The sequence below is a fragment of the Echinococcus granulosus genome, assembly GCF_000524195.1.
Source record: "Echinococcus granulosus chromosome Unknown EG_S00055, whole genome shotgun sequence".
NCBI lineage: Eukaryota > Metazoa > Platyhelminthes > Cestoda > Cyclophyllidea > Taeniidae > Echinococcus > Echinococcus granulosus.
This window is the reverse complement of record NW_020170435.1, coordinates 171,093-188,200: the sequence shown is the minus strand read 5'-3', so window position 1 is coordinate 188,200 and position 17,108 is coordinate 171,093. Positions and strand designations below refer to the sequence as shown.

At 43.4% G+C, this 17,108-nt stretch overlaps 3 protein-coding genes across 3 annotated transcripts; 1 reads left to right on the top strand and 2 right to left on the bottom strand. All coding sequences in view use genetic code 11, as the record gives it.

The window, feature by feature from the left end:
* Positions 1-380: 380 nt before the first annotated feature.
* On the top strand, positions 381-2,979 carry EGR_06332 (WD repeat-containing protein 70; the record flags this gene model as incomplete). Its single annotated transcript, XM_024495581.1, has 4 exons — positions 381-1,222; positions 1,258-1,627; positions 2,265-2,839; positions 2,913-2,979. The coding sequence occupies 4 exons, from the start codon at positions 381-383 to the stop codon at positions 2,977-2,979; spliced, it is 1,854 nt and encodes a 617-aa protein (XP_024349979.1).
* Positions 2,980-3,697: 718 nt separating this feature from the next.
* EGR_06331 (UDP-glucose 6-dehydrogenase) lies at positions 3,698-8,480 on the bottom strand (the record flags this gene model as incomplete). Its single annotated transcript, XM_024495580.1, has 8 exons — positions 3,698-3,832; positions 4,229-4,323; positions 5,227-5,354; positions 5,835-6,019; positions 6,105-6,509; positions 7,131-7,277; positions 8,092-8,229; positions 8,313-8,480. The coding sequence occupies 8 exons, from the start codon at positions 8,478-8,480 to the stop codon at positions 3,698-3,700; spliced, it is 1,401 nt and encodes a 466-aa protein (XP_024349978.1).
* Positions 8,481-11,828: 3,348 nt separating this feature from the next.
* On the bottom strand, positions 11,829-16,978 carry EGR_06330 (Zinc transporter ZIP10; the record flags this gene model as incomplete). The annotated part of the gene is made up of 12 exons (XM_024495579.1): positions 11,829-11,975; positions 12,597-12,784; positions 13,077-13,157; positions 13,613-13,694; positions 13,968-14,245; positions 14,865-15,075; positions 15,158-15,334; positions 15,588-15,757; positions 16,011-16,077; positions 16,157-16,264; positions 16,353-16,604; positions 16,943-16,978. The coding sequence occupies 12 exons, from the start codon at positions 16,976-16,978 to the stop codon at positions 11,829-11,831; spliced, it is 1,797 nt and encodes a 598-aa protein (XP_024349977.1).
* Between the last annotated feature and the right edge of the window lie 130 nt (positions 16,979-17,108).

The following is a 17,108-nucleotide window of genomic DNA, read 5'->3' as shown; positions in this document are numbered from 1 at the left end:
ATGCAAAAAAGTTTTTAAGCATATTAGAATATTGCTTTTGAGTAAAAGGATAGAAGGAGTTGAAATTTATTAAAAGGGAAAAAAAGTGCACGATAGCCTTTTTATCAAGAAAGAACGAAACACTGCGTTTGTTCTTCCTACAATTACTATGAGACTAAAGCCTAATTAGAAGATTGTAATCATTTTTTATGTTCGCAAGTAAGCTCTTTACCTACACAAAAACTTTGAGCCCAAATTTGGTTATTGTGTTTCTTTAAAAATGTTGTTATTTTTCTTTATTGCACTTTTCGAGACTTTTTAATTAATTTTTACTTTCAAGCACACAATTCTTTTGCGGTTCGTTTGATGCTCTCTTCTAGGCGGCTTTGAGATGGATTCGGATGAAATGGAGAAAGCCTTGGGCTTCAGTGCCTTCACCAGCAATAAGCAGGCGAGAAAGTTTGACTTTATGGAGATGTTCGAAAAATCACATACTATTGCCAAACAGAGGAATGAAGAAGGAAATAGAAAACTTGATGGCAAGTCTTCCTATACTTATTTTGCCTCCAGAGCAAACTGCCCACTCAGAAGTTCAAAGCCAATCAGAACAAGCAGAGAAGAATGGTTTAGAATCAGATCACGATGATGATGACACCGTTGTTCCTACAACGTCCGATCAACCCGAGGATCCTTATTTTATACCTATGGCCGAACACTTGCTCTTGAACCATGGCCCCAAACCTCTTACTGCAGTTGCTCTGGATCCTTCAGGATCTCGGGTTGCTACGGGAGGCTTTGATTTTGACGTTAAGTTATGGGATTTTTCTGGAATGGACAAAAGCTGCCGAGCCTTCAAGATTTTTCAACCCAGCGAAGACCAACAAGTAAAACATATTGAATTTAGCCCCACTGGTGATAATATACTAATTATATCGGGGAGTCCTCAGGCCAAAATATTTACACGTGATGCGGAGCCTTACTGTGAGACGATTCGAGGCTACCAGTATATCACGGATCCAGCCAGCGCTAAGGGTCACACTCATGCCCTCAATGGAGGCACTTGGCATCCAATTGATAGTCGGAAATTCCTTACCTGGTCACAGGATACCACCCTTCGGGTCTGGGAAATCGATACAGCTGAACAGATTCTTGATGACACGCGAATCCCCTCCCATTCAGCCATCCTCAAACCTCGCAATAAGCAGGGTCGCAAGACAACCCCCACCGCCGGTGCTTATTCTAAGTAAGCATCTTAAATTATTTTAAACTCTTCTTTAGGGATGGATTTCTGGTGGCAGCAGGGTGTGAGGATGGTTCGCTGCAAGTGTGGGATACCCGGAGACCTCTAGTTAACACTTCTCACCTCTACCGCACAGCACACCCTGTAGGAACTTACACTACGTGTCTATGCTTCTCCTGGGATGGCCATGTGATTGCCTCTCGTGCTATGGACGATACGGTGCGATTGTGGGATTTACGTGCTCTTTCCAAGGGAGCCGTCTATACGGTGCGTGATTTGCCAGTGTTATTTGAGCAGACGGAGGTCTGTTTCAGTCCTAACGACACCATGGTGGCGGCTGCTGTCTCTGCTAAGCGTGGAGATCCTTCCAGTGGAGAGGTTGTTATCTTCCGCAAGGATACGTTCGAGGTTAGTTTGGCATTGTTCTAGTGCTTTAATTACTCCTGATTTATTTATGAGCCGTTGTCCGAAGTCCTTGGGATGTTCTCGTAATTATTGACTTGTTAACAACTGTTAGAAGTTTTTTTGGGTGATTTGAAGAAGCCATTGAGCAACTCCATTTATGTTGGCTCCAGAATGAGTACGTGCGTTTTTTGTATGACCGAAAAGCTCATCGGTTTCGTTCATCGCCTTGGGTGCATGGCGTTGCCTTCTATTTACTTCTGCCAATATCCTCCCCTCGGTTCTGCAGGGAGGATTTGGGGGTCAAAATGTAGTTGCATATCGCGAATCTCGCTTTACCTTGAAATGTTGTTTCGGGCCCCCCTGTGTGGATGTGTTCGTGTTCTTCCTGCTTCCCACTTTTATGTCCTACTTATAGACGTCAGGTAGCATTAATGGGGTCCAGTGCTATCATAGCGTATCGTAATATCTACCTTTTCTCAAGTTACCAGCGGCATGTCAAATGTGATTTTCGGTGTCTTTCTTTCCCCCACTTCCCACAAAAGTCACATAATCTCGAACAGCATGTCCGTTACTAGCATTCTTGGTGTCCCAGTGACGTCTCGTCGTCCTGCGGCATTAGTTGTTAATCCCATTTTTGCAGCCAATTCATCACCACAAACCAGGCAGTGGAAGTGCGATTCGCGTGGCTTGGCATCCACGCATCCGTCAGATCGTCACGACTTTCTCCAACGGTACCGCCACGGTCCACTTCGACCCTGCTCACAGCCGTAACGGTGCCCTAATGTGTGCCTACCGTCAGGCCTCTGAAGCTAGTCGGCGTCGTCGTCAGGGCTACGGTTGCTCTTCGGATGCCTTCATCAAACCCACCCTCCTCACCTTTGACGAGGACTCGGTGCGCGTGGCACGGAAGATGCGTCGACGCTTCGGGAATCTGGAGGATGAGAACCAACTCGCTGTGGCTGCTGCGATCGCGGCTTACGAGAAGGACCTTGTGGCCGCGAACGAGGCGGCGCGTAAGGCTGCTCGTAAGCGCGTACCCAACGCCGGGGAGGATGTTGGTCAGCGTGTGGGGAGTCTACACAAGTACATGGTGCAACAGATTGTCCTGCGCAAGAACGAAGCTGATGAACGGGCAGAGAAAGACATCCGAGGAGCTATTTTGCGTCATGCGGAGGCAGCAAAGAAGGATCCATTCTGGACGAAGGCCTATCTCAAGTAGGTCTCTCTAAAATCTCCCAAAGCCGTCTCCTCCTCCTTCTCCTTGTTCAGATAGATTTTGATCTTATAGGACACAGCCAAATCCTATCTTCCAAAAAGACGAGGCGAGTTCACCCAAACGGCCGAAGCCTTCGTAGAGTTGATTGTTCTGGTCTTTATCTTATAGCTACTTGTACAGTTGCCGGTGTGGTCAGTAAATTTTTCCCAGTATGTTACCGTTTTACCATCCCTCTTCTGCTTGGTCATCAACCCCTTTTTCGGTCGCATCTAGCTCTTTATCATTCGAAGGGAGTTCAAACCAAACTGGGACTTTGAAGTTCATAAAAAATGGGATTGTTTAATTCCAGGGAGTTAGAACTGCACCTCTTGAACTTCACATAAGTAAGCGCCCTGCATTTACATTCATACGTTCACCCTAGTGGCTTCCACCTTGGGAAAGTATGCCAGTTCAGTTGATGATGATTCATTGTCTTGGGCTATCTCGGTGCCGAGGACGGCCCAACTTTCCCACATCTCAAATACCTTCAGATACGTGTGCTACTCGTTACTACAGCAACTCCTACCGGGTATTTTACAGATTGCATGTGCATTCACGAGAGTGACTAACAAGACTGCAGGGTCGGCGCCTTCACGGACAGGCATGACAACAAGACAGGTGATGAGATCAAAAACGACTTTGAAAATGGGGGGGGTCAAATGTAGCCCCTGTGAAAGGAACGAAGGAATAATTTGTGGATTAGCTACTTTGAGTATTTTAACTATTGAAATCACCAATATGAAAAAAAAAAAGAGGAAGCAAACAAGAACCTAGGGTAAAGGGGGTTAAAGGAATTAGGCATTTGTACGATCCCGCAATCACTTCAGACGAACTCCAAGTGCTTCCACACGGAAGCCGATCTCTTGCAACTCTCGATGAGGCGCCACTAGACGTCCGTCAAAGAAGGAGGCCGGTTTTCGCATTGTTTGGTAGAGTGCATTGTAGTCCAGGGTCTGTGAAATGAATCAAGGAGGAAAACCGCCTTTTAATTGCTTCGTGACTCTTCACTCCCCACACGTTATTCTGACATTTGGCGTCAATGTCGTTGTCAAGCCATGCCTAGGCTCTACCAGCTATTCTGTATGTCGGCGATAAATCTTTTATGCTGCTATGGGTTTATTACGGACTTCAAAGAAGGCTAGAGGTGCCATCTACTGCCCCAATCTCACACGCCTTTTTAATAACCAGTAATAAAAGTTATTTAAGTGTTATATCGGTGGTAGAGTTGGCGAGATGGTGGGACTTAGTTGAACGAGGCTATCAACTTTCCACCTTCTCCGTAGGCTTTGGACGCCAGGGGAGAGTAGAGTCAGATGAATAAATTGAAGCGGTGGATTGTATTGACGTACCTTAAATTCATCACAATCTGTACAGACGATAATTCCGTCCGCGTTTTCAGCAGCCTCCATTGGTGTTGCGCACCAAATCAAATTGTCGATGTTGGCTAAAGTTGGGAAGAAGACAACCAACCTAGGTTTGCTTGCAGAAAGTGAACTTCTGTTTTGTAGTGGGATAACTTCACCCTCATAGTGAGGAGTGGATCTATTCCACTTCAGTAGTGTCAACGGGGAAAGAGCACCTCGCGGTACACTTAGAGCCTGATCTGTCACAAAAAAGTTAGCAACTTGTCAAATTGAGCTCATACAGGTGTCCTCTTGTCCTACGTGTTGGTCGGGACACGTGGCTTTTGGAGTGATGAAACTACTTGTTGATATCAACAGGGTCATGGAAGCCCGCCGAATGGACGTCGCATATCCATTTGCCCTTCACTTCTTCCAAGGACGCCCTTTTGCAAATCACCTATCAACTAAAGGTGGTTTCTTTCACCTTCTTTTCGTTAGGCGAACAAAGGACAACTTCAGCCGCAGAGAAATGGGCTTGCCTTGGGTTTAGGTGGTGGGGTTGCTGAAGGCTAAACCATTCTGCCTGAGAACTATCCATCCGATGCAAATCGAGGGTTTGGAAGAAAGACCGCCTCTTCAGCAATAAACCAGTGATAGATTAAGGAATCAATGAGAAGAGGGAGAGAGATATTGCCTCCTCACCCTCATACTCCTTACCCGTTGGTAATGCTTCCCTTAGGTAGTGATTGACATCTCGCCTTGGCATTGCTATTAGACAGTCATATGCTCACAAGAAAGATAGGCGATTTAGAAATACCAGTTAAACAATAATGGAGGCAGCTAGAGCCCAATTTCCTTTTGGAGCCAGTAACAATGACAAGTTTGACTAGCAAGGTCTATTAACTCGAAGATTTTCCTCTAAAATCGCAAAATTTTTCCCCTTTACCACTCTCAAAGCAAAAAAATCGGGCGTAAGAGTTATTCAGACAAAAAAAAAAACGCACCTGGCTTCTGTCCCAGTATATCTGTAATCGCATCCACAAGGAATTCCTTTTTAGCCAGAGGATCATACACCGCGATGGTGGAGTCCTCTAACAGCAAGCGGCAACATATCATAATTGCCGGACTGTTTCTGTTGTGACGAATAAAGCAGAACTTAAATTTCAGCGATTTAATTTATTGAAAGCAAGAGCGGGAGCCACTTTAGGAAAAGATCATAGGGTTTAAAGGCAGATAAATACTACTTAGGTGAATAAACGGCAGCTGTTGTGGTGTTCAAGTCTAAACGGAACTACTTGCGGCCTCTAATAGGTCCCGTAGTCCCGATTCAACATGAACATCATTCGTATAAGCGTTGATGCCGTCAAGGTAGGCCATTTATATCCTCTACTCATTGAGTTAAAGAAGCACAACACAAAATTTGAAGGAGTTTGAGGATTATCCACCCCCACATTGATAATTTTTTTTGCTCTTTTATACTCAACTAATTTGACATCCATTCTGCTCGCATTGATTAGCAGTGATTCTATAAAGCCCTACCTTATTGAAGACAACTGCCAATTCAATGAAATCACATGAATAGGTCAATATCAGGAGGGTTTCACACACGTACTTGACATCTGGTGTGCCTTTTTTGAAGGCACAACCGAGGAGAGCCAGCCTCTTGTCTCGCAGAGTCTCGCAGTAATGTGCTGTGATTTTGCGGAAGAATCTCGACACTTGGAACTCATTGACAGTCAATACTGCGTTCCAGAAGGCTGCAACTATTGGTAACTCTAATGACTCACAAGTGTAGACCTAGACAGTTCCAAAGAAAAAGCAGAATCGCTAGAATAGCTAGTCTGGTAAAAAATGAAGACACGGAGATAGGGAGGAAGCCTACCAGATGATGAAGATCCGGTGGTAGTGTATTACCCCCAAATCCAAGACCGGCATCAAGGAAGTGTCCACCAACACGTGTATCCCGGCCCACGGCATCGGCAACCTGTCGCACGTCAGCTGCTGTCTCCTCGCATACACTTGAGATGGCATTGATACTACTCACGCGTTGAGCCAGAAAGGCATTCGTCACAAGTTTTGTAACCTCCGCCGATTTGGTAGACATTGTAAGAATCTTCTCCTTGGGCACCCAACGCTCATAAATACTACTAATAACATTGGTAGCCTTTCTTGAAACCGCATCCGCCTCTCCACCCAGTACAACACGATCTGGATGGAGGAGATTTTCAATTACACTGCCCTCGGAGACGAATTGAGGATTAGATAGAACGATGAGTTTCGAAGGTTGCTAGATAATAGCAAAGTATTTGTTTTAGCCGTACGCAGAGACGTACACAACCTTCGCGATTTACACCGCCATCTCAGTAACATAGAGGTGTTTACACAAGCCGACAGTCCTTCAGCATTCCGTAATGCTACTTGCCCCATTAAGCCCTGATTCCACAGGGTGGATCTTTGACAGTGGCACCAATGTCTTCTCCCCTTGACGGACTCCAAGACCACTTAATGTTAGTAGTCTCTCACTTTTTATACGTAGGTGATGAATCCTGCTTCCATAGTGGCATACCATAATTACGTCTTCAGAGACGACCTCCAAGGCTATGGCGAATATTAAGGGGGAGGCCCTTTAAAGTGAATGCGTGCAAATACACACATAGAACTACGATCACTCTGTATAGACTTTAGGAGAAAGAGAAGGGGGCGGGAGTGGGTACTTACAGAAGTAATCGAACTGTGATTGACCCGCTAAACTTGTTTGGTGTACCCTGCAATGGTAACAACCTTAGAGGACAACTGTCACACCAGTCATAATTAAAATATAGCAACAGTTGATCAGTTATTTTACCTCTGCCGATATACACTACCTGAAGCGATTACCGACAAATAGAGGAAGAAAAATAAAACTAACCTTTTTGTTTGCAGAGAAGATGCTATTAATGAGATCAGTAGCACCAATGGGCACGGTGCTTTGGACAACCACAATGGCCGAAGAGTTTCCCGAGGCGACAATTTGACGCGACACTGCCTCAATACTGCCCAAATCGGCAGCCCTGCCCTAAAATTAGAGGCGAAAATCGTTGATTTAACCGGAGAGAACAATTTTTTCAGTCCCACTTAACTTAACAAGGGGAACTATTTAAGAGAACCAAGAGGAACTCAGCTAAACGACAAAAAATCCAGAAGAGTTTCAACCTTATAGGCGACTTTCGCCAGCTGTTTACTCAGGTATAAAGTAGCTGGTGGTGTTTGAAAATTCGGCTTGACTACCACCCATCGTAAACGGGAAATGCCGAATGAGATAAATCCGGGTATTTATGTGTGCGCAAAAAGCAAACAATTGTCACACGCAACATATGCGTTTCGAGTGCACGGTTTCTATGGCTATTTAAAGCTCTTCTCAGTCATTGTAATTAAGGATATAGGTAAAAATAGAGAAGAAAGTGAAAATTGGAGTCACTTTACAAAGGAACTTTTTGCACTTCTAACAACTAATCAGATGAGAAAATTACTTGTTATTTCAACGGAAAAAAACATTTGATTATGCACAGAGGTTTGTGTAGATAGGTGCGATGTAAGAGTTACAAAGTATGGTAAGGAAATTGAATTGAGGAAAGACAAATGAAGTAACTTGTCATGCAGAACGATTTGTACAAAGTTAAAAAACCACAATCTCTATGCTACCTAAGTTACAGAAAAGTCAGCAAAACACTTAATCAAATGTGAAAATAGACAACAAAACAAATATTTCACCTAGGGTTCACATGCTAGGCCTCCGCAGAACGGGTTTCAATCACCTGATTTATCCTATTCACGAAACATTTATGAACTTCGACAGTATCTAAAAGGAACTCGAAAAACTAAAAACATACGCGACCAACACCGAGAGATTTGGCAGGAGTTTTCACACAAATGAGGATGATATCGGCATCGGCAAGGTACGCATCGGCTTCGGAGGAAATTATAAAATTCTTGCCATTGCATTGTTTAAGCAAATCATCCAGCCCAACCTTAAAAAACCATAATGAAGTACAATTGATAGAAATGTGAGGGATTTGCAGGTAATAACTGAGAGGATAGTTTTATAAGTCACCTCAGAAATGGGATAATCGGGTCCATTGTTCCACTGGTTAATGATGTCTCTGTCACAGTCTACGACACTAACAGAATACTCTGGACATTTTGAGGCGATGACGGCACAAACAGGGACACCCAAAATACCCGCGCCGACGCCGCAAATCTTGTATTTCTTGCCCACCATTCAACTACAAGATAATACAATTCCAAGTAACATTCGAATTAATAATACGACCACATATAAAGAAGGCAGAATAAGGAGATAAAAAGAAAATATACTAGCCGCCTCCACGAATGCATTATAACAGCAAATTGTGCAGCTAAGAAAAGGTCGGTACAGTAAAAAGCCCTCAAATAAAGACAAGCATGAGTACAGATGTAAAGCAAATCCTAGTGAGCCTCTAATTTGTGAAAACAAAGCCTAAGACTATAAAATGCGGGCGTGCAGAATGATTAGTAACAAGACATAGGACTTCGCAAGCCAACCCAGCCCCTTCTCATCAAATGCCAACCACAATACGCAGACTAGAAAAATCAAATACGATCGTAGGGATAAAAACGGCTGAAAGTGATGCACATCAAGGAGGGCGAGAGAAACTATAGCAAGGGTTTATTTAGGAGCTAGGGTTCACGAGCGAATCAGAAAGGGGTTGGTGGTGCGATTAAACAATATCCTGTGTCTAAGGCCATCCAATGATAATAACAGCATTAAAAACACAACAATTTAAGACCCACAAAATATAATGTACTAGCACTTTTAGGCAAGCGTAGCATATGTTTGGGTATTTTTTATCTCGTTTCAGGCGCTCAGCATGCCGTATTTGACAAAAAATATTTTAATACTCCATAGCTTGTTAACTTCCAAAAACGTCTTTACAGAAACCCAAAAGGCCATGAAAACGTTTTTAAACCAAAAATCTTGCTTCTGACACCAAATGCGAAACTCTGGAAGCCGCGGTATTTCCTCTTTTCTAGAAAATATCTTGGAATGCAAAATTACATTTTAATTGTAAGCCTTTTTATTGCTTTACTACATTTATTTAACGAATAGTTAAGATTACCATTCAATCGTTTCCAAGCTGTAGGGAATAACTTTTTCGCTTTTAATAAATACGGTTGGTTTAAAAATCCCTCTATTTCCTTACCCATTCATTCGAGCTCTTAATAGTCTAAATCAACCTTCTTTTTATGGATGAATGCATCTTCAGTAAAAGGAATCTTCAAATTACTTCACCTTTACGCAATTTCGCAAATTTACGAATTAATTGTCGGATAGGAGTCGCATAATTTGCAGGCTCTACTTGCAAGGATATTTTGGTTAGGCTTTAAAGATTAATACCTAAAAAAATTTATAAAGAAGTGTCTTATGCCGATTTGCATTACGGATTCCGTCTGAATTTTCACCACACAAATAAGCTGTGTTAAATTTCATCCCGGCTGGCAATGAAACCTTTTTAACCTAAACAACAAAGCTAAATGGAATAATAAAAACCCCATGGGCCAAAATTTTTTTTTTTGTGGCGTCAATTTTCTGTCACTTGAACCTCCGTGTTTGCTGTAGATCAAGGCTTTCGCAGCCCATGTAACTTAACAACTATTGCGAAGGCGGATTTTCGTCACAAACTATAAACAATGTCAAGTTTTATTTCTGTTTACTTGATTTTCAAAAAATATGTCATGGATGAAAATTCGAAGGTTTAGACAGACGAATTAGACCACTTTATTGTTGGTGACTTTGTCCTCCTTTTATCATCGCGTACACAAACTAACCCGTTTTAATTGTTAGCACTGCGATGTCCCATTTCTTACGCATCGAAATTTAAGTCTAAAGCATCGCAGATGTCCGTGAAGCATCTCCTGATTCTCTTTTGAAATTCTTGTATTTAGCCAAAGCTCCGTCCATTGGAAATTGGAACATGGAAAAAATACTCGAATATGTTTTGCCTTTTGGTCTAAAATGCTAAAAAAAGTGGACAAAAAAATGACCAGAAATATCCTTCTTCGGTTTTCTCAATTCATGATTAACATCTACTTATAGACGTGATTTGCTATTTTGATGGGATAATGCTGGAGAAAAAAAGGGAGTCTTTTCCCCAAACCCTTGGACTACACTAGTTTTCGGAACACTTACATATGAAAGCACAAGATAGCTGCGGGCTATCGACGCTACTGGGAAGCCATGCTGGCAAAACGGAACTACAAACTATGAGGGATCAGGATCAACATTGGCTGTGCTTCGAAAGCCACCGAGAAGATGAGAATGGCAGTCACCAGTGATTTTCTGTGAGGACCTAATTCCGTCCGAAGTGTTGTGGCCCTAATTAACCACGTTCGGGAGAAGAAAGGGGAGTGGGAGGGAAGTTGGCCGGTCTACAAACTATTCGAGGCTGGCCAGTGCTCTGCTTATTTTCTCATGACATTGCTTCTCAACAGCTTATTAGGGTTCCATTCAGCCGCAACAAAGTCTAATCTGCTCACATGCTCCACAGATCTTTACTTTAGTACAGTAGGCATGTCTACACAGGACAATAGCAAGGTGGCCGAGGGTCACTTTAGTTGCCAATTCCTTTCCAGCAAAACATCAAAGTGTGGCGATTGTCAAGAGCGGAGATGACTTCAGGAATCCTAAAAATTCACTCATTTATAATAGACCTCCTCCTTTTGTTATGTCAAGGCGTAGTAGTCACTCAAAGGTCCAATTCACTCATTTGATCCGCACGCCTACAGAAGTTCCTGAAGGTCATGTCATTATAAAGGAGGTAAAAAAAGCATTTTTTTGATAATATGGCCCTAAATTTTTAGAAATAATTGCTAACCTATTTCTATTGTTGACAGGCTTGACATGTCGGCATTTGACAGGAATTTAATCACCCACAAACACAGTGGAATGGTTAGCCCTAACAAGGAATATTTACTTAACAGGTGACAACTCAAATAACCTTTACCACCTTTTGACAGCGGCCTCCAATTTTCCGTCCAACATTAAAGCTGCCATTTCTCGGAAGCATGTCCACATTTCTTCGCGGACGGAACCGCGCACATCACTGTCAATTAGGGGATCGTGGATTCGGTTGAGAGGTGTCTTTTACATGCCTTGTTTAAATTACCACACACCCTCTGTCCAACTGTTCCATTTCACTACAGTTTTCCCTTATTTTTTTTTCAAAAAAGTCATCGAAATCTCATTCTTAAGGAAGTTTATGTATATATATATGTATGTATAGATGTAGGTATATATAGGCTTAGTTTAGTTCTGACAACACACCGAAGGCAACGGGTGAGAAGGTAGTCAACTGTCAACGCGATGACGCAAGAGGCGGAAAGATTCGCCAAAACTCGGGACACCGTTCTCCTACTGGGATAGCTAGCATTCGAGATAGGGGTTGTAGGGGGATGAAGGAGGGAAAAACAGGGAGAAAGGGGGCAGTTTAGGAAGCATTGAGAAAGGCAGGAGGGAAACAAAAAGAGGGGAAAAGTATATGGACTACAGTGTCCACTCGGGCCGGTCGCCATGTCCTCGTGGACGAGTAGGCTAACCAACCAGATGCAGAAGTTGCTCCTCGAACATGGCAATAATGAGCATGATGCCAGCACCTGTAATTAATCCGGCGTTTTGTATTATCATCTGCACAATCCGACTTTGTCCCGGTTTTACTTGGAATGAATTCAACTCCGGCAGCTTAATTAGTAAAACAAAGGGTTATTTCTACTTTCTTTCTGTCTTAATTCGTTAAATCATCAAGAGGTGCAATTAAACTACGTGGTGTCTAACTGCACTCCCTTGTACATGAAAAAAAAATTGCGAAGTGCCTTAACTTCCACCTGTCAGGGTGGGTGAGCAGGAGTGGGGGAAAGTCTGACCTCTCCTTGCCATTAGAATGATCAACGTCATTGCTGCCCCCTTACCTGCCCCCAATGCCGTCTTATAAGCTGGCTTCCTGTGTGCGGGGATGTGAAAAAGTTCTAAGTGTATCCTTTACCTTTTACGAATAGGCATCACTGGTGCGGAACATGCGTTATTGTGATCTAGAGAAGTAAATTTGGCTGTGTGTTTGGAAAGACGAGAAGTTGGGTAACTGCGTGATTCCATTATTTACCGAACAGGCGTAGTTAAATACACCAAATACATCTTTTTCCTTTTTCTTTTAAGATTCGTCACTTCCTACGAGATTGCTAACTTGTCATCCAAAAAAGGCAGATTATCCGATTGGCTTTGACATCTCAATGACAGTGGGCGGGTGAATAAAACAATCACTTCATATTGCCCATGAACATACTACTAATTAGGAAATAAGCCTACCATATCGACGAGAGCAATATAGACAAAGGTGCCAGCGGTAAAGGCAAATATCCACGCAGAGGCCGCCTCCACATTGCCCACTCCGATTCCCACTAGCATGCCGATTAGACAGAGGATAGAGGAGACCACGTTGAAGAAGAGCGCCTCTTTTATTCCCATGCCAGTTTTTAGAAGAACCGCGAAATCACCTGAAGTGAAATGATAGTTAATGATACTCAGCGTGGCTGTAAAGCGTCTGGTGTAAATTCCTAAAGGCACTCCACCCTATGATACCGCCGCACATTTAAAGTGGTGACTCTTCCACTCTCTCTGTATCTCTTTTTGTGTGTGTGTGGAGAGTAAATGGTCTCCTTGGGACCACGACATGCTTACGTGGCAGGACATTTGTGACCAGACAACACCTGATGTAGGCGCGTATCCCCCTTAAATTTATGCCTTGACTAGCAAGGGGATCGACCCCTCTCCCCAAATACAACGTACCGAGTTCATGAGGTAGTTCATGGCAGAAGACAGCGACAGTTGTACTAATGCCACCAGCGATACTATCGGCAAAGGCAACACCTGAAAAATAGGAAAAACAGGGAGAGAATAAAATAAATGATGACGACCCCATTAAAATCCCCTCACACGGGATCATACATACACGAGGAAACCTAATCGTTGGCCTCGTGAAGTCCTAACAACTTCCGGCAATTAGGCCTTTAGAGCAGGGAAAATTTCCTGGTATTAGCTTTCACCGAAACATAAATTACCTACTTCGAATTCAATGACCAAATTGTTCTTCCACTATCTGCATATGACAGATTAATGGGGTGTGAAAAAGGAGCAAAATTGATCTGTCAACAAAGGAAATAACATTGTGCCTCTTAAATAGCATCTTAGTGGTTATAAAATACTCTCTGCTCTAATTTATGTGAGATTGCTACGACCTTTACATCGGTTGCTCATCACGACTTACAATTTACTCGAACCGACAACTAACGTGTCAGGGGAAAGGAAAAAATTGAGGATCTTACCGATTGCCATTCCATCTGTGAAGTTATGCAAGCCATCACCCATGATCACCATCCATGCCACTGATGCCATTGACGTAGAAAGCTACAAAAAAAGATGATGTTTTATACAAAACCGTTGTCAACTCTCTCCCCCATCACCACCACCTCTCTTTCTGGTGGGAGAGGGGAATGGGCGATTAGCAAGGTGAGTTGCTTGGTTAGCAAGGTGTAGTTTAGTCTTCCTTACTTTGATCAAACGGACTAGCTAAAAGGTGTCAAAAAATAGGGCTAGATTAGAAAAGGTCAAGGAAGGTCATTTTTTTTACTCCTGCTTCAACAAGTGGTAGAATTCCTCAAAGTCTACCATCCAACTTACATTATGTGAGTGACCATGAGCACCCATAGTTATCTCCTTTGTTGTGATTGTACTGTCGTCCGCGATTGGATCATGTGAATGACCGTGTCCGTGACCTGGCTTATGTGCGTCCTCCATGTCCCCCTTAGAGTCACTGATGACCTTGATTTCTGGCATAGGTTTGAGTCCTGGCACTTGGAGGGTCGGTCCACTTGATGTCTTGCTGCGTTGCTCCTCCTCTTCATCCTCAGCCTCGCCTTCCTCGATGTAGGCGTTCAACACATCCACCGTCTTCATGGCTGGAGGGAGAGAGAGACAGAAGTTAACATTTAGTTTTTTATTGCACTGATTTTTAAATTGTGAGGGTCCTTTTTGCCATGACCGCGATATAGTTTGACAGACACGAAGTGTGCATGTGTAAATTGGCTGTCATATCACATCCGCTCACTGTGCTGGTGCCAAGCAGTTGAACTTTCACCCTCTAAATAGCCTTTAGGCAAGAACAAAAGAAAAAAAAGTGTCCTAATATCTCCCCGCTTTCCGGTTTTTTTATGGATGTGTGACATTTAAAAGCCCCTTAAGTCCTCTATACTAGAAGTTTTGAACATCCATTAGGTCGTATCCCTAAGTGATCGGGGGGGGGGGGGGTGGAGAGGCGGTTGAGAGGTTTCCACTTCGATTAACCTCCAGATGGCAGTGCTTAGTAGGCCTGCCCTTAAACTGTCAAGTAGGTAACTTTTAAACTAATCTCAGGAGCCCAGATGATATGTGTGTGTGTGCGTGCCAGCTGTAAAAAAGTACTTTAAAAGGATAATTAGCCTGTTTTTCATAAATCCAGCGACGTCATTAAAGAGATGGTGTAAGCGCCTACCATCAAGGATCAACAAAAAAAGACAAAGTTGTCTAATTAGAAGACACCTTTGGCAGTTAGACCAGTGGTGAGAATGTCATCGGCAATTATGGAGGGCGCCCGTGAAGTTCTTCGAATATTGCCAATCTCAGGAGTTGGTGGAAGGCGTGAACCCCGACGAAAGGAGGAGTTCACCGAGATGGATTCACGGAAGGTGCTAAGGCGACGAATACCTCCGGAGGATCTTCGAGGATTTTTTAAAATTCTTTCACGCTCCTCCTACACAGAGACAAGAGGAGCAAACTGCTTAACTGACATTTTTGACCTTGACATGTCATTATGCTCTTTAAAAGCAACACACCTTTTCAGCCGCCTTCTCCGTGCGGTACTCCGAAATGGTACCGACCAATTTCTCGGCAAGGAAGAAAAAGTAGATACCACCTAACCCCAGTAGGCCTTTTAGAACGGCAATACGCTCTTCGGCAGCTTCTTCGCCTCCTCCTTCATCGTGGGAATGTCCATGACTACCTGATATTGCCTTGGGGATAATTGAAAGCGTATTATTATTGACAAGGCAACACCGGCCGTCTACTGTACCCACAAATCACCCAAATTACTGTCTGGTATAATGGGAAAAGCTACTGCCTCGATTCCACATCTCCAGACAGAAGAAAAAAGCGAAAGGATTTGCCCAGCAATCACCCAGAATGTCAGGGCTGTCAAAAGACAACTTCCAAGGAGTCGGAATATTTTGCAAGTAGCACACAAGGAAGAGTTCCCAGTGAACTTACATGAGGTAAAAGGTGTAGAAATGCATCACCGGTTAGACATCCAACTGCCAATGCCACAAGAAATTGAATGACATTATTGTAGTAACTCTTGTTGACTAATGGCACCACTGCCACGCCAAGCAGTCCCACAGCACTGATTATCACCACAGCAACGACTGAGGCGATCCATACTGGTTGAGGAGATTTCCACCAAGGAGAAGGAAAAAAAGAAACAATAAAATAAGCTACTAATGTCATATGACAGTGACAGGTGATGGCAGTAAAATTTGTATTGTTCCATCGTCTACTTTTTGCTGCTTTTCACAGCCCTTGACGAAAGTTGGCACCGGCTAATCAACATTCCTTCTAATAGCAATTAATTTAGCAGTCACACCCACACTTTGCCTCCTTACTCAACCTCCCCGGCTCTCTTATTTCACTCACCCATCGGTTTCACCGAAAATGCTCCAGAGTGTGCCTCAATTCCGTGGGTGGGATCGTCACTTGCTGCCTGAAACGGGAAGCCCCAAAATTTAGCAGGTTACCAGCCTCTGCAAGGTGGGAAGAGTAAGTCGGACAGAATTACTTACAGGTGCATGGAAGGTGGAGATAAATTCGTACAAGCCTTGACAGGTTATTCTCGGACCAGATTCATTCTTTCCTTTGACAAAGGCAGCTAGATCGTGGTCGGTGATTTGCTACAAAAAGGAAAAAAGGAAAATTTTAAGGGGTAGGAAGAGGAGAAGAGTCTGCAAAACTAAAAGAGAAAGAGATGGGTGTACTAACAGAGCCCGTTTCATTGATCATCTGTTGGACTTCTGGTGTGGACATAGACAGTGTGCGAAGGTCGAAGACTGGAGGAGCGGAACCAGAAGCCCTGGGCGCGCACACCGTCTGTCCATCAGCAGCAGCGGCAATTAGATAGAGCACTCCCAGAAATATCCAACAACCGGTATGTCTGCAGTTTGCGCACATTTTCTTGCCTCCTTCCAGTTCCGCAATTAGGGCTTTTATATACTCGTGTTCAATTGGAGGTGTCTAATGACCGGAAGTGACAGTGATGGCTCGTCTAGAGACTGTGTTTGTGCGTGTATGTGTTTGTGTGTATGGGTGAGTGTGTGGATAAGGGTAGAAGGAGTTGTCAACAGAACCAGTGCTGTTAAAATGCCTCATGGTGTATTTATATACCCACGACTGCGTGCACACGTGCCTGTGTGCTTCCGTTGGTGTACAGTGGAAGTCAATAGGGCACACACATTGTCTACGTGCGTGCAACCCTCTGTGCGAATGTATGTGAAAGCGTGCGTGTGTTTGGAGGTGTGCAAGGCTTTGCAAAAGTGACTAAATAGCATAACTTGACCTCTGCACTTGTCTACCTCCAAATGTCCTTCAATGGGAAGAGGCTTGGCCATCGTAGAGAAAAGTAAGAAAGAATGGAAGAGTTCAAATTCTGCTGCTTTTGTAGTGCAGATAAAATATACGATAAAATTATTGAATGGAAATTATTCTGCTTACATTTAGATTTAGAAAGAAAAAAAAACA